Source organism: Oryctolagus cuniculus, chromosome 6, assembly GCF_051225735.1.
Source record: "Oryctolagus cuniculus isolate XC-2025 breed Fujian yellow rabbit chromosome 6, ASM5122573v1, whole genome shotgun sequence".
NCBI classification, from domain to species: domain Eukaryota; kingdom Metazoa; phylum Chordata; class Mammalia; order Lagomorpha; family Leporidae; genus Oryctolagus; species Oryctolagus cuniculus.
In genome coordinates, this window is record NC_142872.1 from 25,467,187 (window position 1) to 25,491,215 (window position 24,029).

A 24,029-nucleotide genomic window follows, 5' to 3' on the forward strand; every position below is an offset into this window, starting at 1 on the left:
GGCTGCTGGGCATCCCCTGGCCTGGGGCATGGAGCCCTGGGTGCAGACCTGCTGCTCATCTGGGCAGCATTACTCCTGGGTGACGGTGGGTGGTCGCGTCTCTAACCTGAGCATGGTGGCATTGTCTGGGACCGGGCGCCCTCTGGTGGCCACTTCTCCACCCACAGCTGGGCCCCTCCATTCCCAGGGGAGGATGCTTTCCAGGAAGGCTGGGTGGGGGAGGGTGACCTCTCACCTCCCTCCGAATCCCTGTGCCTTCTTCCTGACCTTTTTGAACTTGGGATAGGAGGTGGGGCTTGGAGGTGGTGGCTGGGGCCAGCAACTGGCTGGGGGTCTTGGCTGCAGGCTCTGTGGGGTGGCCCCCTCTCCAGGGTGTTCAGGGCCAGGGTTTCCAGGTCACTCCCAGAAAGGGCACAGCGTCTCCCCAGGAGAGGATGAGGTAATTTTTATTTCTTTCCATTTTAGGTAAAAATAGTAAATACAAGATAATAAAGGTAAAAATACATCATTTGGAATTTGGTGTTGTTTTCTAAACAGCACTACCTACAGTACAATTTTTGATTTAGGATTTTTAAACTTTTTTTTATAAACAAATAGAACTATGTTGCTATTAGGCTATCTGTGTTCTCGTCTGGCACTTAAGAGTAGGTCACAGGTCACCTCCCGGTTCTGCGGTTTGGGGGTGGGGTGGGGGAGGGGCATGGGATGAGGTCTTGGTCGTCCCCGACACGCAGAGCTGTGGCCCAGGGCGGTGGGAGGGCACGTGTGTGCATCCAGGATGGCCTTTGCCTGCTGTGGACACAGGGACGCAGCCCACTGTGTCGGGACTGGAGGTCTCACCGGTGTCGGGCATGTCCCCTCCTCGTGTGGCAGCTCGGCTTACCCCACGGCCTCGACCGACACCACTGCTGGGCCCAGGTAGGCCGCTGGGCCCGAGGAGTCGCCAGCGGGTCCCCCTGTGTCCTGGGGGCAGCCTGGCCTGGAATGCTGGTGGAAGTCGCAGGGCCGGCGGGCTGCTAGATGTCCTTGCCCTTGTTGACACGGAGGTGGTCTTTGTTCAGGTTCTTGCCGAACTTGTCGCTGAGCTGCTGGATGAGATCCGCCAGCTCGCCGGTGGCCTGCGACTTCTCCTCCAGCAGCTCGTAGCGCAGGCTGGAGATGTCTTGCTTGATCTCCTTGAGCTCGCCTGCGAGGACAGACAGCATTTGGCTGAGTGTGAGCAGGAAGGGGCCCAGGCCTCGGGTGCGGGGGGCACGCAGCCCCCAGGGGTGGAGGTGAGGCCGTGGGAGCTGTGTTTTGATGCCAGCCCCGCTGCCCTCGGGAGGGCGAGGTGTCCATCACAGCCCCTCTGCTCCCTGAGAGCCGCGAGGCGGCACACGTTTCACGGTGGGCTCGTGGGATCCCCGCTCTCTGAGTCGCACCCTCAGGACTGTGCTCTGCTGGCATTTATGGGAGAGGGAGAAACCCCAGGAGCCTGAGCAGCCTCGGAGCCGGCCGCCTCCCGGGAGGGAGCCCAGCCACACAGCCTCGCCGCGCCAGGCGTCAGAGCTGCCTGCTTCTGCAGCACGGGGCCGCCAAGCGGGGCCTGTCACGCTTGACTACCACAGCGAGCCACGGGAGCCACGTGGGCAGAAGCCCAGGGCAGGGGGACCATTTCCAGGAACCACAAGGAGGGGTCGGCAGCGTCTTGCTGAGCCTGCCTGGGGCGGAGGCCGCTGTCTGGACGTGCTATTTGGGGCTGCTTTTCAGGGATGCCGCTCGAACGTGAGAGGCAGAGACTTAATGCCGCGGTTGGATCCGTCTGACAGATGCAAACACCCCAATTTCCTTTGCACCAGGTGCTTCACCGCGCCCCGGTTTCACGGTGGCAGTTAAGCGGCACGGCACCCTGGTCTCTCACTTTTCTATACCCATCCACAGTTGCCTCAGTTGCTGTCACACACCGCCTGAGGCTGGCGGGCGGACACCCAGGCGTCTTATGTGCGAGCCGCAGCAGCAGGGGTGGGACCATGACTGCCACTCGGCCACCTGCAGCGTCAGGCTGTGCCCTGGGACACAGAGGAAGACCACCTGGTGGCCCACCAGGCTCCGGCCCCAGGGGCCACACAGATGAGGATGGGGTCCTATCTAGGTAGCGAACATTTACCCTCAGTGTCTGATGGAGATTAACGGCCTGGGGTGAAGTCACTCTTGAAAATCACCCTGGCCTTGAAGATAATGTCCTTTGGACGTTCAGGGTGCCTCCGAGTCCCCTCCAGGTGGGAGCCCCGTGCAGACCCTAGCCCCCACCCCAGGGCCGTGGTCAGGTCTGGAGTCTGTAGTTCTGACAGCCGGCTTGGAGGTGGTCAGCACCCTGAGACACGCTGCTGGCTGTCACAGCCGCAGACAGGGGGCCGAGCCAAGGGCAGACCCACAGGCAGTGAGCCGCCTGCCCTCTGCATGTGCGTCCATGGGGCGCGGGGGGGCACGGGATTCTGGGACACAAGGCCGACTCAGAATGGCTGTCACTGTGGCAGCCACGTTGTGTGTCCCCCTGTGCAGTGGGTCCACATCCTGCTGACTGGCGATCCACCTGCTAGAGTGGCGACATCAGCGAGCAAGGTGGCCATTCTGGGTCATCTGGTGGGCCCAGGCTAACCCCGGAATCCTCGGAAGTAGAGGAGGAAGGCGGCAGAGCGGGGCGGAGCGGTGGGAGGCCCAGGCAAGCGAGGCGGGGTGGCAGGAGCAGTGGGCTGCAGGCTCTGAGGTGTGGTCCAGGCCAGGGCAGCCCTGGAGGCTGCCGGCCAGGAAAACGGAGACTGCAGGCCCACAACCCTACATTGTGTGGACGCCCGCGTGGGCGCGGAAACTGCCTGCTGCCTGCTGTGGTTGGAACAAGAACTGTCTGCTGAACTCACGAGCTCACTGGCGCCCCCTAGTCCTGGGTTCATGGTGATCTGGTTAGGTCGCCAAGGTGGAGGCTGTGTGACTGAATCCCATGGCCATGCCTGGAGAGGGAGCGGGGCCCACAGACAGGGCTGTCCCCACCCCCACCGCGGGGAGGCAGAGCGGGTGCCGGAGCCAGAAGCCTCTTAGGGGCGTTAGAATGAGGGGAGGCTGAACGATGCGGTCTCCCAGCAACACTGGGACCACCGGGACCTCCACGCCCCGAGACCCCGTCTGATGCCCAGGCCACAGAGCGGATGCTGCGGGCACTGGCCACTCACCTTCGTTGACCTCGTCATTTTCTCTGTCCACTTGGGCCTTCAGGACGTACCTTTTGATGAGGCGTTTCATGATTTTCTGAAACGTGAAGGAGAGAGGATCACAGAAGCCTGGCCCGGGCAGTGCCACGCTGCCTCCCCCTGTGGCGCCCTCTGCAGGGGTAGCCTGACCAGCCTGGCTGCTTACCAACCCCTCCGCCCAGGAGCCGGTGTCCACCTAACACTGGGGTTAAGACCAGAACACCTGTCCTGAGCCAAGCTGATGGAGGGTGGGGATATGAGTCATCTGGGACCATGGCCCTGCTCCACCCTGGGGAGGTCTCAGCCAGCCAGTCCGACACAGCTGCATCCCTTGGAGGTGATGGCCGGCAGGTGCACTGCCCGTGAGTGGACATCTGCAGAAATCAGGCCCTGCTTCTCGGAAAATTCCCACTAGAAGCAGCAGCGCCTGCAGCCTGGGGGTGGGGTGCAGAGGGTGGCCTCTGGAAGCTGCCGGAGATGCCGCTTCCCACGAAACCCCTCAGGCCTGGCACCGCACTTCCGGCCATGCTGGAGAAGGTGGTTCTATTTATTGCGCAGAAGCTGTGCTCTTTAAGCAAACGAGGCAGGAATAAACACGCAGCACATGCCAAGAATACAGCCAAGTGTAAGAGCGACTACAGGAGCTGAACTTTGGATTTTGCCAGCTCCTCGTTCCAGGGTTCCTGTGAAATCACACGGGTTAAAAGTGTCTGCTGGCTGGGCCTGCTGACTCGCTGAGAGCTGAGCAACGGGGACGAGAGGGTGGATTTCCCTGCTCCCTGGGCCTGCCCGTTGCTAGCACCTGAGGACGGAGTAGAGCCTTTTGCACTTGGAAGAACCCACAGGGATCCTTGATTTGGTGCGTGAAGTTGAGCGGCCTGCTCAGTTCTCTCTGACTAGTCGGGTTCAAGACAAAAAAGGGGCAAGGGCCTGGATGCCTAGGACGGAACCGGGGGGGCTCACGGACCGCACCCAGGAGCCGGCTCTAGCCTGTGCTTCCACGACTCCCGGGTTTGTGCGAAGGTGCTCAGCCCTGAGCTGCACCCCTCGCTCCCGGACCCCTGGCTCTGTGCTGCCGTCTGACTTCCCGCGGGACAGCAGCAAGCTGCCTTCGAGCTGCTCCTTCTCAGGGAGGCCTGGGCATGGCCAGATGAGTGCTAGAGCCTCCGTGGGCGTTCTGCTGGCCGATGACGCGGACTGTCCGGGTCGGATGGGCACAGAGCGTTCCAGGACGCCTGGCGCTGTTTTCACTTTGAGTTGTAAAAACAAAACCAAAGCGTCCTCAGGGTCGAAGCCCCCGCCGCCCCAGCCCCCGTATCTAAATCTCTGCCCTTGTCACTGTGTAAGGAACTCGGGTGTGTTCTTCCTCTGCAAACTTTCAGCATGGCACAGGTTAAAGCGATCTAGCTTCATTGTGCCGCCTCTTCAGAGAAAACCTCAAGAATGAGGAGTCTGGGGCTTTGTCAGTGAGCGAGTCCCAACCCTGAGGGTGTACGGTGTACTGAGCGCCGGAGGCGGATGGGGAACCAGTGCTGGGCGGAACCGTTCCCAGTGGCAGCCGCAATCCCAGTGTCTCCTGCCTACTGTGCTCCCTGTGTTCCTGAGCAACTAGAGTAAAAATAGCCGGCAGCGTTTACCCCAAGTGCAGAATGTGCCCCTCAAGCCCCACGTGTTCTGAATAGGTGAGATCCTGCTCACCAGCCTCCTCCAGGAAAAGAAGCAAAGACACAAAGCATTGAATGCTGCCTGAAGGGCAGGGCCCTGTTAGCCTCAGTCACAAAAAATGGTCTCATCCAGGCCTCCCAGAATCAGAGTGAGAGGGCAGCTGTTAGGCTCAGAGAGGGAGCTGACTTCTCCAAGGTCACACAGCCAAGAAGTGGCAGGTTTGGGACTTAACCAAGGTGGAAACCAAAGCTGGGGTTTCTACAGCTTCTGAGAAAAGCTGGGTGCATGTGGTAAGGGCACGAGATGCAGTACTCAGCCCCCGGCTCCCATCAGTCAAGAGAAGATTCGAGCCCCTTCTGGTACCAAGTCTTTGTGTGCACGCAGGAGGAAGCCTCGCTAGACCTCACAGGGTGGTCCCTGCTGGGGGAAGGGGGCCACTGGCATGGCATTGGCACCAGGGCTCATGGCCCACTCTGGACCACTGGATGCTTGCACGGAGCTAGGGTTCTGCAGACTCGGTGCTCATTCACGGTCAAACCCTCAGCGCGCATCACGCTCATAGGTGCTTCCGGTGGAAGCAGAATCGGATGAGCTGAAGAAGTACAGGGACCCTGACTGGCCGCCCTCCCCAGTTCACTGTAAAGGCAGCAGGGAGAGCAGCGTGGCCGCCGGCTGGTTCTTAGCAACATCAAGCTCTCCTAGGGCTCTTGCTTCTGACTGGTGCATGCACGTTAGACAGGCTAGGATCTGCAAGGCCAAGATGCCCGTGCTGCCGCCAGGAGGTCTGCAGGGGCTGCAAAGCCCCGGGCTCTATTTCATGTGGATGCCACAGCGGCCGTCCGTTCCCAGAAAGGATGGGCATCGAAGCCTGCGCTCCTTCATTCCAACGGGAAACAGCAAGCTCCCTGGATGAGTGTCCCACCTCGGCTTGCTCCCCTCCACAGAGTTCTCCGGTTCATGGAGATGATAAACTTTCCTCATGCTACTGTGGCCCTGGTGGCGACAACTCCTCCAGCTCTGTCCCCGCGCACTCAGCAAGGACTGGAGATGACTACGCTCTGCAAGGTCACCCAGCAAAAGAATACTCGCATGGAGGATCGTGAGGTGTGCGGCAGGTGGGAGTAGAGGTCACGTGGGTCCACACCAGGGAGGAGGCCTCGGGCTGCAGCCAGTGCAGGGGAAGAGAGAGGGCTTGCTACAGGCAAGAGGACCCAGCCGAGGAGAACTCCTGCTGACTGCTCAAGATGGCCAGCGAGATAGGATCCAGAGGGAACCATGCTGCCACCGGGGAAAGGGAATTGAGGAACACTGGGAGAGTGGGCAGATGGAGCCCATGGCGAGTCACTGGTTGAACCGGGTTTAGCAGACACCAGAGTGGGGGAAGGAGGCAGGGCCATCTGTCCCCTCCAGTTGCCTTGCTCTGCAGCAGAGGCTCCACGGAGGGTGGAAAAGAGCCCTCCCCACTGGGTTCTGGGGACGAGGTGGCTGCTGTGAATGACAGGTGCCTGGGGTCTGTGGTTTAGAGACAACTGTCAGAGATGGGGTGTAGAGTCTGCTAACCCCTGCACCCCTACTCTCATCAGCTGGCACGGCTGACCTTGGACAGGTCACGGGCCAGCTCTAAAAGGGGGGGCACACTCTGGCCGCTTCTCCAATACCATGGCTTTTCTTCCAGTGTTTGGTCTCACGTCCAGAGAGCCTGGCCTGGAGAAAACACTGCAAAAGCAAGAAACCAGTTTGTGGAAAGTGACACCCTGGAGTGTAAGAGAGGCAGAGCAGAGCCCGCCTCTGCTCTGGAGGAGCTGCCCTCCATCACGACAGGGCGAAGGACCAACTGGCTGCACACGGACACCAGCTCGGGGACAGCCGTGACCCAGCAAGGAGACAGACAGGAAGCGGGCTTCCTTGCTTGGTGTGCGTGAGCCGCAGCGCTCCGTTGTGGGGAGGCTGCCTGAGTTCTGAGAACCTGGGCAGTGTGAGAGGCCGGCAGGATACCTCCTTAGCTTGGGCAGGGCCTGCCTGCTAAGACAGAGTGGACTGGGCTCTGCATGCTCCCTGCACACGTGGAGGCTGCCCCGGGAGGAAAGCAAGGCAACAAGGAAGACTTCCGGTGGGTCCAAGGAGACAGATGAGTCTTGGTCCGATCCCTGCGCAAGCCCATCCTGCAGCCTCACCAGCTGCTGCTGCTGGTGGCAAAAGTGTGCAAGTGCCGCCTTCTGCTCTTGCTGCTGCCCCCTCCCCCACCCTCCCGAGGCTTGGAAGGCTTGGGTGCAACACTGCAAAGATGAGGAACATCAAGTGCCAGGCTGATGTGATGTGCTGCAGGTGGGGTGTCCTGTCTGTCAGACACATCACAGTTCAGCAGGCTGTGACCTTGGCCATGCAGCCTCAGTTCCCTCATCTGTTAAATGGGTTTAAGGAAGTGCCTCTCTGCCAGGGATTGGCGAGGCTACCCCTGGGCTGGGGTTTAGCCTGCTCTCTGCTGTCTTTCGGCATTGTCTCAAGGTTTATTCCCAAGGTGAGCAGACAGGAAGACGCCGGGAAGTAACCGGGCAGGGCTGAGCCGAGGGCCCCTGTGCGGATGCAGGGTTCTCCCAGCCCCTGGCTGCCGTGCCCTCGGCCCTTTCCCTCTGATGCCTGCTGGCTTGGTTTTTCTTTCTTCTTTTCTGTGACAACTATGAATAAGTAGCCCCAGGCCTTCCTGCACGGATTCATAACATAGCAAGGGGAGCAGAATTTTCCAAGGTCATCGGTAGCCTGAGGCTGCACACCTCCGGATCTCTGTAATCAGGGCAGGAAGTGCAGGGGAGAGTTAAGGCAGCAGAGACTCAGCCGGCGATGATGGAAGCTGATGGGGAAAATGGTCTCGTTGAGGGAGGATTCACCCTGGGTACAGGACGTTCACACATCATCAGTCTTCTTATCTCAGAGGCTGCTTGTGCTCCGAACCCAGGAGAGATTTGGCCTTAACCCGTCTGGGGCTCTCTATCTTTTCCATGACACGAATAATCTATACTTCTCCCTGAGAAGTCGAGAAATAACAATCCCTCCAGTGATCAAAGGATTTGGCCTGTAACATAACTCAAAGCAGATCATACTGGGCAGTTGCAATTTTGTGCACGATTAAATATAAGATTTGCTCGTGGCCGATTTTTAGCCTATGTCATCCGATAAAACTCTTAAGTGCTTTGAGGGCTGAGCTGTTTCTTAATTGTACAATTAAATCCTTCTAACTGCACAGCTGGCTTCTGAAACCTGGACCGTTAGCTGTCTGCAAGATGCTGGCTTTGAAATTGCTCCTTTTGGGAAGGGGGCACCAGGGACAGTCCCCCAGGCCCAAAGGAAAGCTTGGGACAGACTCAGATTGACATCTGGTAAGAAATGATCAGAGCGAATGAAACTGCTGATCCTGCAGAGGAGGGTGGCAGGGAACGTGGACCGCGCTTCTGGCCTCCATAGCCCACAGCTGCCACTGATCAGGGGCTCCTGGGCCACTGCACTCTGGCCCGGAGCTCTGGTGCTCACCTGCAGAGCAGTGCCATGCTGCAGGCAGGAAAGAGCTGGTAAAAATCTCTCCCCGCAGCGGTAGCAGGCTGGCAGTCGCAGGCTAGCCACCCACGGGAGACCCCCGTATCCGGCTGGGAGCCGTGCTGGGTCCTGCTCTGCCCTCCACAGCCAGCCGGCACGTGGGCTCGCCGGCTGCGCACGCAGAGGGTGCACAGAATCTGTCTGCTGCAGCTGCCGACTCACACCCCAGCCCCACAGCCCGGCGGTCCCACGCCCCTGCGCTGGTCTCCCTGCTGCTGCTGTTGTCCTGCCTGTTTCATTAGGGCAGCGAGGCGGCCTTCTGAAGGGTACAAATGCAACGTGGTCATCCCCAGCCCTGCTGCGTTCCCCCGCCCGCCCCTCCTGGAGAAGCTAGATTGAATGCACCTGACCCACGTGCGGATGCTGGCCTGGCCCTGCCCTCCTGCCCGCTCTCCTGCTCTGCTCGGCTCCCCGGCCCTGGCGGCTCTGCACTGGTCGCATTTCTCCCCTCGGGCCTCTCATGCTTCTATCCTCTACCTGCGACCCCTTCCCACCTGTGAGGTCCTGCTTCCTCTCCTCTCGCTCTGATGGCTGTGTCTAAGCAGGGGCTCCCTGTTTCTCGCCATTTCAAAGGCTGTCTTCTTGGCACTCTGCCTAATCCGAATTACATATTCTCTGTGTGTTCCCGTGTTCACTGTCTCTCCTTCCTAGACACAGGTGCCACCGAGGGAGGAACCACGTTTGCAGCCACAGTAAGTGCCTGGCTTGTGGTCGCCATTCAAAACATTCTGCTCTGGGCAGGAAGGGATGAAGCTGTGTTCTGGGGGTGACCCAGCCGTGTGACTAACTCTGTGTCCTGGTGGCATCCACTTCCGTCCACGCTTGTGAAGGGGTGGTTACCTGGTATCTGGTGGGCTTGCTGAAAGTGTTATTTGCTGTCAGGTTCTCAGAATTCCTCATGCCGGCTTGGTATCGAGTCTTCTGGGGGAAAAAAAATAGAAACATACACGCATACTTACATGTGTGCGTGATTGCATACATGTGCACACGGTGGGACCTGAGCACTCTGCATGTATGGGGCTGCCTCTCCAGGGGTTCTTCCCAGCACACAGTTTCTGGAGACTCCGTTCTGTGGATGTTAACCAGGGCTGCGGGGCAGGGTTTGGCCAGCTCTGTTCAGGAAGTCCTGAGGTAAAGCTGTGTGGGTGTCTCTCCCGAGGCCTCCTGAGACGCTCGGCTCCGCTAACAAGCACTGAGACTCTGCAGCCGGGGGAGAAGCTGGGCCGGGGAAGCTTTGTCTCCGCTCCTTCCTGGGAAGGGCTACTGCACACCCAGCCCGCTGAGAAGTTCCCTCCCCTGGGGCCCCGGCTCAGCCAGGCAGCCCGCTAAGGCCCAGGTGACTTCTCCAAGGACCTTCAAGGAGAAGGGGCTTTGCTGCTGTGCCCAGCAGACTCCACAGCCACAGCTTCTCCAGCTCCTGCTTCCTTCGCGCCAGGGGCTGCCAAACACCCACGACTCCCTCCTCCCCGCCACCTGCGGCCTCGCCCCATCCACCAGTGCCACCTACCCTGAATTTAGAATTCAGCATGCCCATTTCAAGGTCATTTTCACAGCTTTTGGCCTTAGATTTGCAGAGTTTTATGAGGCACATCTTGATTCTCATTATGAGATAATAAAACGATTTAGGACTTGGCACTAGATTAAAGGGAGCAGGTAGAGTTCTTCCTTCATCAAAGTAAGACAGCCAGAGTTTCGCGCGGGCAAATTTCCACTCCACATCTGCATCCTCCTGTGGGCAAGGGAAACCACAGCACACCATCAAAGGCCACCATTCACCAACTGAGCCGCGGGGTGAGCGGGGAGGCTGTGGCGCCTCTGGGGCCCGTCACCCTCTCCACATAGTCTAAGCACGGGGCGTTTGCTCTTGACAGGCACCCAGGGCCTCCTAATGCTCTCCGCCGACCTCCTTGGGACTCACTGCTGAAAACCCTCAGCCAGTTCATGCCACGCCCCGTGTTCTGCCCGGGACACCTGCCCCGCTGTTGTGAGTTTGCAACTTTCCCCAGCTCAGCGTGTTACCCTCTGATTTTTCCAGCTGTGCTGGCTGGCTCACCGCCCCCCACAGCACTGACGTGTGTGTGCTGTAGAGAGGTGCTGCCCAACAGAAATGCAGGCCAGGAAGCGGAGCCACCAGGTGAGTTTCAGTTTTCTGCTTGTCTCATTGTAATAAGAAAAATTAATTTCAGTGATGTAATGGGGTTTAGTCTATCAGATTCAAACATTTTGTTAACATGTAACTGCTATGAAAATATTAAGGAGGTAGCCTGCCTTTTTTTTTCTCCCATGTGCTACATTTTTGAAATCCAACATGGTGTTTTTACGTAAAGCATATCTCAATCTGGAATAGCCATGTTTCAACATTTTTTTGAAAATGTGTTTACTTTCATTTTATTTTACATACACACACACACACAGCTCTTCCACCACCTGCTGGTTCACTTCACAAATGCTCACAACAGTTGGGGCTGGGCCAGGCCAAAGCCAGGAGCCTGGAACTCAGTCTGGGTCTCCCACATGGGTGGCAGGGATGCAGTTACTTGAGCCATCACCTGGTGCCTCCCAGCGTGCACCTCAGCAGGAACCTGGCATTGGCCGAGGGGCCAACCCTCCAACTCACCCCCTCTGATATGGAATGCAGGCCTTCCAAGCAGCAGATTAACGACTATGCCAAACGCCTGCCCAACACATCTGAAGTACTGAACAGGGATGCAGGGTTCGAGACTACCGTATTGGACAACACAGTGTATTCATTAGTGCATTCCTTGTTGGTCAGAATGCTGCCTGTGAGGATGTGGTTCAAGGAGAGCAAGCCTGACTATGGTTTGTAGGGGGAGGTCCAGCCAAGTTCTCTTCCCTGCTGGAGGGCTTAGCTTCCAGCCCAGGGTCAGCTCCTCTGTCCGATCATGCAGAGTGCTGAGTGACCACTGAGACATGGCAGGAGTTTTTCCAGAGAAGCCAGAGAAGTGGACCGCTGTCTTTGGAGGACAGTTTGAGGTCCGGCAGGAGGGCGGGTTTTTAGGAATCAGGCCTGGCTTGCAAAGCCCTTATTTAACTGTGTGGCTTTAGGCCAGCCTTGGGCTCGCTCATCTGTGCAACGGACAGCCCTGAGGTTGGCACTGGGCCTGTGCTCATTCCCACAGGTAATGGCTACATAGCAAGGTAGCACCGGGTACCCCATAAGGAAAAGGTCACAGTGAAGACCACTGGGTTTGCTTTGCTTAGGAGTGACACCTGGCCTGATCTATCTGGGGCACCTTTTTGAGTCAGAAGCTTTGTGAGGGCAGAGGTCATGCCTGGTCTCGCTGCACAGTGCCCCCGAGAGGAAGGGTGGCACAGTGGTGAGCGCATGGGTTCCAGAGCCCACTTGGGTTCCTTACTAGCTGTGTCCCGCCCACGGCAGGTGCCTTGGGCCCCCGGGTCTCAGTTGTCTCTTCTGTGCAATGAGGATGATAACCTTCCTGACACGGCTGTGAAGATTAAAGGAGTTAATGCCTAAGAGACACTTAACAGTGCCAGGCATTTAGGAAGCTCTTAGTAAATGCGATTTTCACCTCTGTGGCCTAGCTCAGGCCAGCAGTCCACCTGGAGTCATCTAGCTCACGTTTATCCGCCGCCTGTGCTCACAGCCCACGCCTGGGTGGAACACACAGTCTGGCCAGTGGCCTGAGTCTGCTCGACAGCTCGGCAGTCGGCCTTGACCTCGAGCTGTGTCCGGAGCTGGGGAGGCTCTCCGAGGCGGCCCCGGCCTGGCCTGGCCTGGCCTGGGGAAGGCTGCCTCATGGCGGTGGTTTGAGCTGTCTTTCTCAGCCAGGTCAGGTGTGGCGAGGGTGGGGGCTTGAGAACAAGCAGGAGTTAAGTAGTGGGAGAGGCGGTGAGAAGTCGGAGTCTCGAGAAAGCTGGCAGGAAGAGGCAGGGGAGAGAGGCTGGGAGCTGGGAAGTGAGATGGAGGGAGAATGTTAGGTTCCTTTTTTGTACGATCAAGAGACTTACTTAAATGCCAAGAGGAAGGATTAGGGAGAGATGAGGATGTGGGCGGGGCGGGGCTAAGGCACAGGGCCTGGCTGCTGAGGGGACTAAAAGAAGAGAGCCAGGGCCCCAGGCAGGGCTACTGTGGTGGAGGAGGTGGGGGGAGGCGAGTCCCTGTGTCCTCGGCGGAGGATTTACAAACCTTCGCCTCCTCAAAGCTAAGTGTGCTCTCAGGTCCACTGAGACAGGCGGGGTCGTGCACTCTCGCCCGGCGCAGGAGCTGTCCGGAGCCTGCAGGGGAGCTGTGGGCAGCAGTGAGCTCGCTCCATCTCCAGCACTGCTCTGTGGTGGGAGGACTTGAACACGAGCTGGAGGGCTTGCCTTGATCCTGTCTTTCACAGCCAACCACGCAGCTTCCTGTGGTACAGTCATCGGGGTCAAAGCAGGGCATGCTTGCTGGCGGGTGGCACGCAGCCCGGGGTGATGGGACAGAGAGGCAAGGATTTTCCAGGTACCATCTAGCTTTCTCTTGCACTTGTGGAAACTGAGGCCCAGCCAGGGCAGGGAGACCAGCTGGTGGCAGCCCTTTATCCGCATGGGTTTCTAAACAGGTAAATACAGTTTCAAAACCTTAGGCCATTTGCCCACCCGCACAGGGCTGCATTCTCCCAAGGGGGAGGGGAGGGGCCGGTGGGCTTCAGAACCAGGCTCAGCCGGTGGTCCTTTCACCGTCCTCTCACTGTGTCGCTCTCACTGCTCCACCGGTGCTGGGCAGTGCTGAGCAATACCACGCGGTTTCACCCTGCCCCGGCCTCCTGCCATTTGGAAAATTCTCCTTTGGGGCTTGCTCGTGTTCTGGGCTGAACTGCATCCCCTTGAGATCCATGTGTGGAAGCCCTAATGCCTGACACCTTGGGCTGTGACTGTTTGGAGATGGAACTTTGACAGAGGTGGTGAAGGCTAAGTGAAGTCGTACGGTGGGACTCTAATCCAACAGAGCTCGTGGAAATGCCATGGTGAGCACACACTAGGCCAAGGAGAGAGGCTTCAGAAGAAACTCCAGGTACTAACACCTTGATCTTGCTCCAGCCTCCAGGACCAGGAGATAAACTTCTGATCTTCAAGCCCTCCAGCTCGTGTTCACATAGTTGGTAGTACTTTCTATGACAGCTACAGAAAACTCAAATATAGAGGCCTTCATTTTTTTCTCTCTGAGAAACACACAGGGCGAGTGTTGGGTGTAGTGGTTAAGATGCCGTTTGGGATGCCCGCATCCCCTGTTGGAGAGCCTGGGTGCAAGATTTGACTCTACTTTGAATCCCTGCTTCCTGCTAATGCACACCCAGGGGGGAAGCAAGTCATGGGTTTCCCCCACGTGGAGACCTGGATTGAGTTCCTAGTTCCTGGCTTGGGCCTGACCCAGCCCTGGCTGTTGCAGGCATTTGGGGAGTGAACCAGGGGATGGAATTTGAATTACGAAAACACAAATGATGGTCTCTTCTAATTTTAGTACACAGGTGTGTATTTGTGTGTCTCCATTTGCATTGCTATATAAGTGAAGCTTGCCGGTAGGTGTTACTTTACAACTTACATTTTCTTCACTTAATCGTATCTTAGGAGGGTCTCCCACACTATTATAAAAAGGGTTTTCTGCCTGAATGTACAGCTTTCTGAACCATGTCTCGAACATTCTGGTACCGATAGGCTATTTCCAAGTGTTGGAATGCCACCGATGGCACGTCATATGCATGCATGCATGGATCTATTCCCAGGATTGGAATTGCTCAGTCAGTGCAGTTCATTTACCACTTGGAGCCTACTTATTTAGCTTTATAATCAGTGAACCCATAGCATGCTTTACAGAGCACAGAAGGTATGAGCGGAAGTGCCTCTGGCGAAGGTGCCCCTCCCCTCTCAGCAGGTGCCTTCCTCTTGGGCCCTGCACAGGTTTTCTGCCTTCAGTCACACACGAGCGTGCTTCCCTGTATCTTCCTCCCTTACCCTGTGTGCATTGTGCTGCAACCTGATTCTGTTCTCCTAACACCACCACTTGGTTCTCTTTCCCCAGCAGCACATAGGATATCCTGTTGTTCTGATAAACTGTCAGGAGCCTAACGAGGTCTCCACTAGTGCTTCACTTCGCTTGTCTTCATTTGTTGCCGCTCTAAACAAAGCTTAAGTCAGTAGCTTATGGTTTGTATGCTTTGGATTTTGATTAATTGCCTCCTGATACAGTCTCTTGACCTCCCTGTTTGTCTGGAAAAATTGTTTTCATCTTTAAATGGCCTTTGAGTCACCTCTGGAACCTTACTCCCCACCGCGTGTCAAGTACTGTCTTTGCTTGTCCCCACCTGGCCATTGCAGCCCTGGCCCCGGGGCATGGTAATTTATTGATGGCCACATCTGTGACCTCCTCCGGCACAGGGACAGTGTCTTAGTCCATCTGCGTGTCGCTGGCACCTAGCATGGTCTTGGCACACAGCATACACTTAACAGAAGACACATGAGAGGCAGAAGGGGGTGGGGGCTGAAAGAGCTGTTCCGCCGTGCCCTGGGCTGCTAGCAGGAAGACCACCCGTGATTTGTTGTGCTGGCTTCAGTTTTAACAACACACGTCACGCTCATGGCTGCCCACGTCGGTGTCAGCCAAGCCAAGGGGGAGAGCGCGTTTCCCGTGCACTGGCCTTACCTCGATCTCCTGATAGGAGTTGTTGATCATGGCGATCAGCATGTTGAGGAGCACGACCACCATGGTGACGTTATAAACGCCGTAGAGAACGTAGCCGATGTTCTCGATGAACTTGTGGTCGTATTTCAGCACCACCGAGATCACTTCCGACAAGCCGAATATGGACCAAAATAAGGTTTTAAAACTTTCTTCAACCCTACAAGGAAGCAGACAGTCCTTTTACAGTTTGCACGGGGCTCACGCTTCTTCTGTGAAAGTTGCCACGATTGTAGAGTTGCTGTCTCTGCTGGAGTGGGGCTGGGACAGCTCGGGGTGGGCTGCGTGCTCAAATAATGAGCCCTTCAGATCTCTGCTGAGTATTACACAAGGCAGCCTCCTTCTTTGTCACTCAGTCCATTTCCTGGGACTCCTGGCTGTGGTTATCATTTTCATCTTGCTCTAATTAATGAAAAATTTAAAACTAAACACCAGGGCACCACAGCAAATGTTTGCTCTTAGGTGTTATTAGCCTCACGTTCTTCCTTCAATAGGCTCGGCAGTGTCTCAGGGGACACAGCTCCACGTGAAGGGGAGCTCTGAGGGTGTGGGAGGTGCCCAGGGAGGGAGCTGGCATCCTTGGCGCCTTGCACCTGCTGGGTCCTTGACCCAGAGCAGCGCCCTAAGCCTCATGCCCCTCTGCAGTGCGCTCACGCACTCCCTCCACGCTGCATACCCGAGCCAGCCGTGTAGGTTCCATCCTCTCAGCTGGGACTGAGTGATCAGAAAGACTGCGCAGAGCCTGCTGCAGCTCACCGAGGGAGATGGTGCGTGCTTTTTGAGGGCAGGTCAGGTAAGATCTGGCTTTTAGGGAACTGTTCTTTGACCTCTTGAGATCCTGAGGTTACTGAAATACCGTGGTTTTCAGTCGAAGGCTCAAGTGCCTGTCACAGTCCCTGCTTTATGGCCATGAGCCCTGGGTAGGGCTGCTGACACAGACCCAGGCTGGAAGCTGGGTGGGTAGGGTGCTTTAGAACATGCAGTGGGATCTGCTAACCCCTGACTGGTTAAGTGTGCTTCTTTCAGTTTGCATCCAGATTTTTGGGCCCATTGTGATAAAGCACTCTTTTCTCTAGACTTTCAACCTCACCCACAAATGGCCAGGAATAGCTAGGTCTCAAAAAGCATTTTCCAGAAGTCTGTTTGGGAACGACTGGTATTTACTTGACAAGATGTACAAAAAATCCTAGTACTCAGAGTGTGGATTAAAAAAGCCAACTCCTGGCTTGCATGCATTTACACTCCTGAGTGCGAGGGTGTGGGCTGTGTGGGTGAGGTGTGTGTGAAGCCAGCTGTCTGGCTCATCCCTGACGCATTCTGGAACCTGAAAAACAGATATTGGAAGTGGGCTTATGTTGTCATTATTTGTTTCTGGTGTCTTTGAAAACTGTGAGTTTTGAACAGTTCATCCCTATTTGTGTTAGCGAGAAGGAATTTAGTTGGGGTTTTGGGAGCTAATGACTGGGGACCAAGCCGTGGCCGCAGAGCGCCTGCCCCTGATGCTGTTCTGAGAGCAGTTTTGCCGTGGGAGCTGCAGGACCCATGTCACTCACGGTGTGGCGTGACTCACTGTGGCTCTGTGTCCCACTGTAGAAGCATGTTCTGGTTGCCCCCCTAGCAGGAGGGAACAGTGGCAGGGAGAGCCCCGGATCACTGGCTGAACCCTAATCCCACACCAGAAGGAGATGGCAGGGCTTCAACCTCCATGACAGCTGCTGCCTTCCGGGTAGGAGTGACAGAGAAGCAGAGGTCACAGGGTCTGAGGGAGGTGCTGGGCAGACAGGTGCCAGTCTCCCATCATGCACTTGCCACGCACCGTGGGAGACATGGCGCATGCTTGCAACTGAGACATTTCCACTCCAGCTCATCTTCCCTTTCTTTCCTGGCTATCCCTGCAAACCTCTGGCTGACTCGAATGAGGCAGGCAATTCGAGAACACATGCAGGGAAAACCTGCTGCATTTTGATCAGGGAAAACGGGCCTAGACTCAGCGTGTGTTTTTTTTTTTTTTTCTTCTCATTTTCTTCTTGTCTTGAATTCTGCCACTGAGCCCTGATTTTAAGCATTATATCCTAATAATCTGAAGACGACAGAAGTAGCCCACCAAGCAGTATGTTTTCATGTAAAGGAATATTTACAAGTCTGTGCCTTGGGCTCTCGGTGACATGGTGACCTGACCCCTGCCCATCTCCGCCCCCCAGGCTGAGGACAATTGCCTCTCTCAGAAGGCTGATGTCTTGGGTTTGTTGTATGCCTTCCAGATGGTCTTCATGACCACACACTTGTTTCATTTCTATCCCAAGATCTAAGGATTAGTCTCTGGCCTTGGACGTGGCCATGATCTCCAGGAGACTTTAATCACAAGAGGCCCAGACTCCTTGGGGCCAGAGTGAAAGCCACCCCTTCAGAGCAATAGCGAGCTATATACTACTGGGTAGGTGGGTAGAAGGAGGTCCTAGCCAAAGGATGCTTTTCTAATGCTTGCTTTCTTCTAAGCCTTCAGGGAGAGTGTCTGGGTCTTTGCTCCTTTGTAAGGGCAAAATGAGCTGAGGTAACCGAGGTGCTCATTACAGAAGGTGGCTCACTGGCTTGCATCACCCAGTGTGGCTAGAGTCGCCACTTTTTCTCAGGGCTCTGACGTGAACAGTGGAGTAAATGAAGAGACCCAGTCTGCTACTGTTGTGTATTTGTGGGAGGAGACTCTGGGGACTGAGTTACATGCAATTAGCTGGACTAAACTGTAAGCAACATTTTAGCCTATAGTTCAAACCATATAACTAGATACATTCTGAATGGAATTGAAGAGTTAAATGTTAAAAAAACCTGTATGATTATAAACTAGAATAAAATACTGATGAGTATTTATAATGTTGGGCTAGGGAAAGTTTCAGAAATGATAACATTGAGAGATTGGATTATATATAACTTATATACACCAAAAGACACAATAAATAAAAACAGAAGGCAAAAGATCAGGTAAGGACAGAATTTGGTTTTACAAACATGGGAGAGATAATGGATGCTGTCCTTCTTATATAAAGAGCTCTTGCAATTCAACATGAAAATGACAGACATCCCAGGAGAAAGAAAAATGGAAAAAATGTTCAGTGGCAGCCTGCTAGTTTTTCATGGTGATAGGAGATGTGCAGTTACCTGAGGACATAGTGTCATCTTCTAGTTTAACAGGTGGCAGGAAGTAAAGATTTGCATTTCTTTGACCTTGGAAGCCTACACTAATACATTCCCAGAGAAGGCTGGTCTTGGAGAGCAGTCAGCCTACACTAATACATTCCCAGAGAAGGCTGGTCTTGGAGAGCAGTCAGTAGTACATTACTGATCCCAAGGGCATGGGCTTTGGAGCTGTGAGGTTATCATTTCCCAGAAGCCATGGAAGCCAGGAATGGTGCAGAAGGCCAGGCCCTGGGGAGGTCTGGGGCTGCCTTTCGGGAACAGAGTGTCTCAGAATGGGCTTAGCTGACCTTTCCCATGGAGCCACTTGTCTCACACAAGCCCCCATCAACTAGCTGGTCCTGCGGCTACAGTGGAGGTTCTCGACTGATACGAATGGCAGCCACTGACCGCACATCCTTCTCCGACTCACTCTGGCTAGCTGCCAAGTTTGCCAGAGATCCCTTCCACTGTATCAATCACAGGAGGCATCGCAGAGACAGCTGGAGGAGTAAGAGCAAAGGTGTTTGCCTGGGTTCAAGTCTCAGCAACATTATGCGGTGGCTGTGTGAGCTTGGGCATGTTCCGAAGCCTGTCTGGGTCCCCATTTACTCCTGAAGATTAAATGAGCAGCTCATGTAAACTGCCTAGTAAGAGTCCAGTAGATGCTAGCTATTCTTCTGAGTCACCTGTTTAGTTACTGAATTGTGCCTAGGTGCCAGGCACTCCGCCAGGTGCGGAGAATACGCTGGTGTCCACAGCAAACACATTCTGCCCTTTTGGTGGTCTCAGCCTAGATTTAAGGAGATCAGAAAGTCCTAGAAAATTGAAAGCAAGGATGCTCTGTCTCTGCCTTTGCAGCCCCTCTGGTGCTTCCCACAGGGCTGAGTAAAATGAGTCCGTCAGCTGCTGCCTTATTGACTTTCATCAGCAAGCCTCCTTTTCCTTCCTACCTGCAAATATCATCACAAACCCTTGATTTCATGCAAATCCTCTGATTTCTCCAGCCCATGCTATCTTTTTATCTGTGACTCTCGGCTGGCAGTGGAAGGGACTGAAGCTAATCAATGGGCCACCCAAGCATAACAAGTGTTGCTGATGAAGGCAGAGAGGGACAGTGCCCGGGAGTTAGACAGTGAGCCCCCGCCTCTGGCTGTGTGTGCGGGGAGGCCGGGGCTCACTTGTCACACGGGAGAGGGGAGCGAGGTAATCAGTTCTCCCCCGGGGCTGTCTCGCCTGCATAATGAGACTTTAATAACAGGTTCCTGAAGAGTGTGCTGCACTGTGTATGGGCTCGGAGAATGAGCTGATCAACAGTGTGAGGGGCTAGGGCCATTGTCAGGAAAATTGCTGCTGCTTCAGAATGCAGCAACTCCCTCTGCTCCCCCGCTGAACGGTTCTGTTCCGTTACCTTCCCCAGTCTGCACAGAGCAGGCTAAAATTAAGCGGGAGGCTCAGCCATCTCAAAGGGCTGTTTCTCAAGTTCAGAAGACAATAGCTGGCGCAGTGCGAGGGCTCTGCTGCAGGGCTCACCCGCCTGCCATCCACCTGTGATGGTGGAAGGTGTTTGGAACACAGAAGGAGCTGGCCAGCGGGCTGTATTTCTCCATGACCCAGACCCACAGCCCAGAAGCCTGGGACCCGGCTGGAGGAAGGCCAGGGACACAGTCCAGTGGCTGAGAAGTCTGAACCTCACGCCTGCCACGGCCTTGCTAGGCTTTTCTCTCGACTGCTGGCTGCTGCTGTCCTGGGTCCTGAATGAGGAGTTCGCTTTACACAGCCCAGGAACAGCCCAGCCACAGGACGGATGCTGAAGAACTGAAGCGGGGGGGCAGGCACGAGGGGCCTGGGTCTTCCTAGCTTGCTGCAGAGCTACCTGAGAACCATGTCTGCTGATACTGTGCCTGGAGCTAGGCCTTGACGGTGCTGTCTCCTGGCCCTCTGTGACCTGGAGGGGCGATAGGTTAAACCTTATTTGCATCCCGGAACTGAACCTTGCTGAGTAAAAGGGAAAGATTTCTTGCTGGTCAGTCTGAGAGCAAAGAGGGAGGAGCTGAGTGGAGCCTTAGGTGTGGCAGGAAGGAGCCAGCATCAGCGGCCATGGTCTGATGGGCCTCCCCTCCAAACTCTGCACCCTCTCCGCTTGGTTGGTGCAGAGGCTCAAAGGTGGCAGGCTTTTTACCATTCGTGTCAAGCACAAACGTGGAGAGCATAAAAATGGCAGTTATATAATCGTGGGATCTGTTGCAATAGGCTGAATTATCCTAGCATAGTCCCGGAAATGGTCTCGCCTGCTGGAGGGTTAAGCCAAGCTAAGAATTAAACTCAAAGTGCACTTGTGACGCATCAGGCTTCTCCAAGCCTGCGCTGTGCTCCCAATAGCCTCAGAACACCTCTGTGCTGGTCCCCCCACAAGAAAATGGGTACAGTTCATGTGCTGGTTCCCCTCACACTCTGATGGCTGATGTGCAATAAGGCACAGGTGATGACTTTCACAATGTGGTCAGGTGCGATGATGAGCTGAGACAGGTGGAGCTTCTGTTTCAGAGCTGCCCATATCCAATGCTGACCCAAGGCCCGGGAAAAACCTGTCTTTTGGAACCCCGGGCAGCTGAGTCCATGTCCAGGTCCCCACCTGCAAACACCCCGCATGTCCTGTACAGCAAAAACACAGCAGGCCTGAGTCCGCAGGGCAAGCTGTCCCTGGTTTCTCCTGAAGGGTCACTGATCTGCTGAGTTTTATGACATGCCTGGTGCTGGCTGCCTGGAAGGAACCTTGGGCCACCAGGTGCTTCCATTCCACCTCCTGGACGCCCCTCAACCAGCAGCACGCCCTCCCAGGTGCCGTCCGGCCACAGCCTCCTGGTGGAGCTAGCTCCATTCCCTTTGGAGCTACCTGCCTTTCAAGTTCCTTTCTTTCAGGACACTGTCTCAATTTGTAAACGCAGCCGCACTCCTGCGAAGGCTGGGTTAAGGTCTGTCTGTGCAGCCGGTCTATACGGTACATGGGGCTGGGGCTGCATCTCACTGCAGCCTCCCTGGCACCCAGCTTGGGCCAAGCCCGGGCTCCACCCTGACTCTCCCAACTCATCCTTCACCCGGCAGCCACAGCACTCTTTCTCAAGGCAGCTCTGACCACGTCTTTCTGTTTTTACGAAGGCCTCTGCAGAGACACCAACACCTATGAGGACTTGAAGGGCTCCACAGCCTGGCTCCTACTGGACTCTTGGATCTCCCGATTCTCCCTCTCCCCACAGTCTTCCCTACATGGGATTCAGAAATGGCCAAGACAAGCCAGAATGCCTTCTCCCATCCTCCAGCTCCCGCACTGAGGGTCCCCTGGGCACGGAGCCTTCCCCGACCCTACCTGCAGCGCTCCCAGCCCTGCTTCCTCCTCGCCATGCTGCCCACGTGTCCTTGATACAATCATGTGATGCAAAGCTGTTACTTCCTATTTTTTTTCCTACCTCCGAATCTCTATTTGTCCACAAGTCAGAAAATTTGCTTATTAATCTGATTGAGCCAAGGGTGGAATGTAGAGGCTGGCCCAGAGTGGCTGCTCTGTGCAGGTTTTTAAGTGAGTGAGCCTTCTTCAGGCAGGGACTTGCCTTACCCAGGGCAGCCCAGGCTGCAGGCTGAGAGCGGAGACGGCAGAATCATCAGGTTCTCGTGGCAGTCACAGCTTGGACTGAGGAGCACAGGAAGGGACAGAACCTCGAGAGGGACTCGGCCTCCACCTTCGAAATTTCAGCTCAGAAGGTGGAGGGTAGGCCTGGGTCCTGCACCCCTGGGTTCGGATCCTCTTACTGGCTCTGGGATGTGGGGCAAGTCCAGCCCCTCTGTGAGCCGCAGCTCCCTGCCTCATTTCACCATGGGGATAAGCGGGAGAGCAGCTGCCATGTGTCTGTCGTCACGAGTTGTTTAATCAATGACACTTATTATTATCCCTGTCCCTTACTGACTCCAAAAGGAGTGTTTCAAGTCTCGGTTTCAGAGCTAAAGCCAAGAGTATGTGGAGCCCAGGCTCTAGGCTTGGGTGGTCCTGGCAGGGAGGACGGGGCTGTGCTCTGTGGGTAGGTGGGCTCATCCTAAGGGTTCTCTCCCAGCCCCAGTGCCTCTCCAGGATTGCAGGAGAGAGAAGCTGGCTTTCCCATGACCCAGACAAGCAGGGTGGGGGCCCACCCAGTGCCTCTTGCTCCTGGTAGGCACAGGAATCCCTGCCTGCCTTATAGAGTGTGGGAATTTTCCGTAAGTATCACAGAGAATAGAAGCTTCTAATTTTGCCCAGCACTGCGGAAGCTCCTTCCAGTGAAAGCATTCCTGGGGAGACAGTACAACCTTAAGAGAGGTATTACTTTTGCTTGGAGAGGTCTCAACCCAGCTGCCTGATGATGCTCATACCACAGTGGCCTGCAGGAAAGATCAGCGGGGCTCCACTTTTGGCGGACACAGCCCACACTTCATCTCCCATCAGAATTAAATGCGGGAGGCTGTGCTCACGCACACGGGAAACCAAGGGCCTTTGGTGTGCCATGGTACAGGGCCCTCCACTTTCCTCTGCCCTGGGTCAAGTTGTTGACCCCTGCCCCCGCCCCCTTCGTCTCTGGATACCCATCCAGCCGTGGTCACCTACCAGAGTGTAAGGCAGGGAGCTTTTCACTCCCAAGTCCTATGACACTGTACTTCACCTGTGGGCTAGGGACCCGGTGTTTCTAACACTGTAACCACAGTGCTGGGACCCCAGGACTTTTATGCAATCCCCAGTCAGAGACCCCTTGCTCTTTGGACTATGGGTATTTCAGCAAAGTTAGCTATAAAACAAGTATCCAAATGCAACGCCTAGTTGTCTAGCAACTTCCATGATGTAATCAAAGAGGTGCTCCCAGTGAGAGAATTCCTCACAGCAAGTGTGTCCTTGGAGGAGGGCGTCCTCCTCCTGCTTCCTCATTCATGTTTGGGATACTCTGATTTCCTACTCTGGGGCCATAAAGCTGATCCTGACACTTTCTCTTCATCCCCCTAGCTCATCTGCAGTTTCTAACGGAAGTGGCTTGGAGTTGATGAGCTGCCAGCAAGTGTGCTGTCTGTCACACCCGGACAGCCCCGGCTCACCAGCCAGGCACTCACGCATGCAACCTGCTCCTCCCCTTTAGACCAAACCCGACACAGGAGTGGCTGTGCAACCATGAGCATCCTTGCTTCCGAAGTGGAAGGACTCTGAAAACCAGGGACGCTCATGGGCTGACTCCAGGCCTCATTCCTGCTACATCAGGCTGTCTGTAATAACTTGTGCTTAAAAAGTCCGGCCTGCACAGGACCAGCAATCTGCCATTAAGAGACTTGCTGAGGTTAACAGGCTCCTTGCTTTTGAAATACACAGAGCTGAGAGTGGCTTCTGTCTCCCCAGTAGGGGAATGAGAGATTGGACAAGATCTGTGTTTCTTACCCTATGAGAGTACAGGTGTCAACATCTCCCAGTGGCTTTTTAAAGCAGCTGTCTAAGCTCTACCCCGGGACACTCTAAGGGGTGGGGCTTGGGGAGTCCCCAGTGCAGCCACACTTCTGGTGACTCTACCGCCACATGTGGTTTGAAACCGCTGCTTTTCGCTAAGGCTGCTCGTTCTGTGTGTTTGTCCACACCTTGGGCTGATGAAGCTGACGTCATCGATTTCTTTCTAGCCTCTTCTCTGAGG

General features: G+C 55.4%; 1 protein-coding gene and 1 long non-coding RNA gene across 3 annotated transcripts in view; one reads left to right on the top strand and one right to left on the bottom strand.

Moving 5' to 3' along the window:
* Positions 1-880: 880 nt before the first annotated feature.
* TRPC7 (transient receptor potential cation channel subfamily C member 7) overlaps positions 881-24,029 on the bottom strand; it is a 131,898-nt gene continuing 108,749 nt past the window's right edge. Inside the window, exons 8-12 of the mRNA XM_070076125.2 lie at positions 15,133-15,328; positions 9,985-10,206; positions 9,318-9,398; positions 3,207-3,282; positions 881-1,186 (exon numbers count right to left, since the gene is read on the bottom strand). Coding sequence (XP_069932226.1) covers positions 1,017-1,186; positions 3,207-3,282; positions 9,318-9,398; positions 9,985-10,206; positions 15,133-15,328 — 745 coding nt within the window. The 3' untranslated portion in view covers positions 881-1,016. The remainder of the gene's footprint in view (positions 1,187-3,206; positions 3,283-9,317; positions 9,399-9,984; positions 10,207-15,132; positions 15,329-24,029) is intronic.
* On the top strand, positions 7,034-23,819 carry LOC149126064 (uncharacterized). Of its 2 annotated transcripts, none has more exons than XR_016236146.1 (3): positions 7,034-9,169; positions 10,513-10,611; positions 23,360-23,819. It is a non-coding gene; the product is annotated as an uncharacterized LOC149126064 (long non-coding RNA). The 2 variants fall into 2 exon arrangements; XR_016236145.1 differs by lacking the exon at positions 23,360-23,819 and adding an exon at positions 21,496-21,687 and having other exon boundaries at positions 7,100-9,169.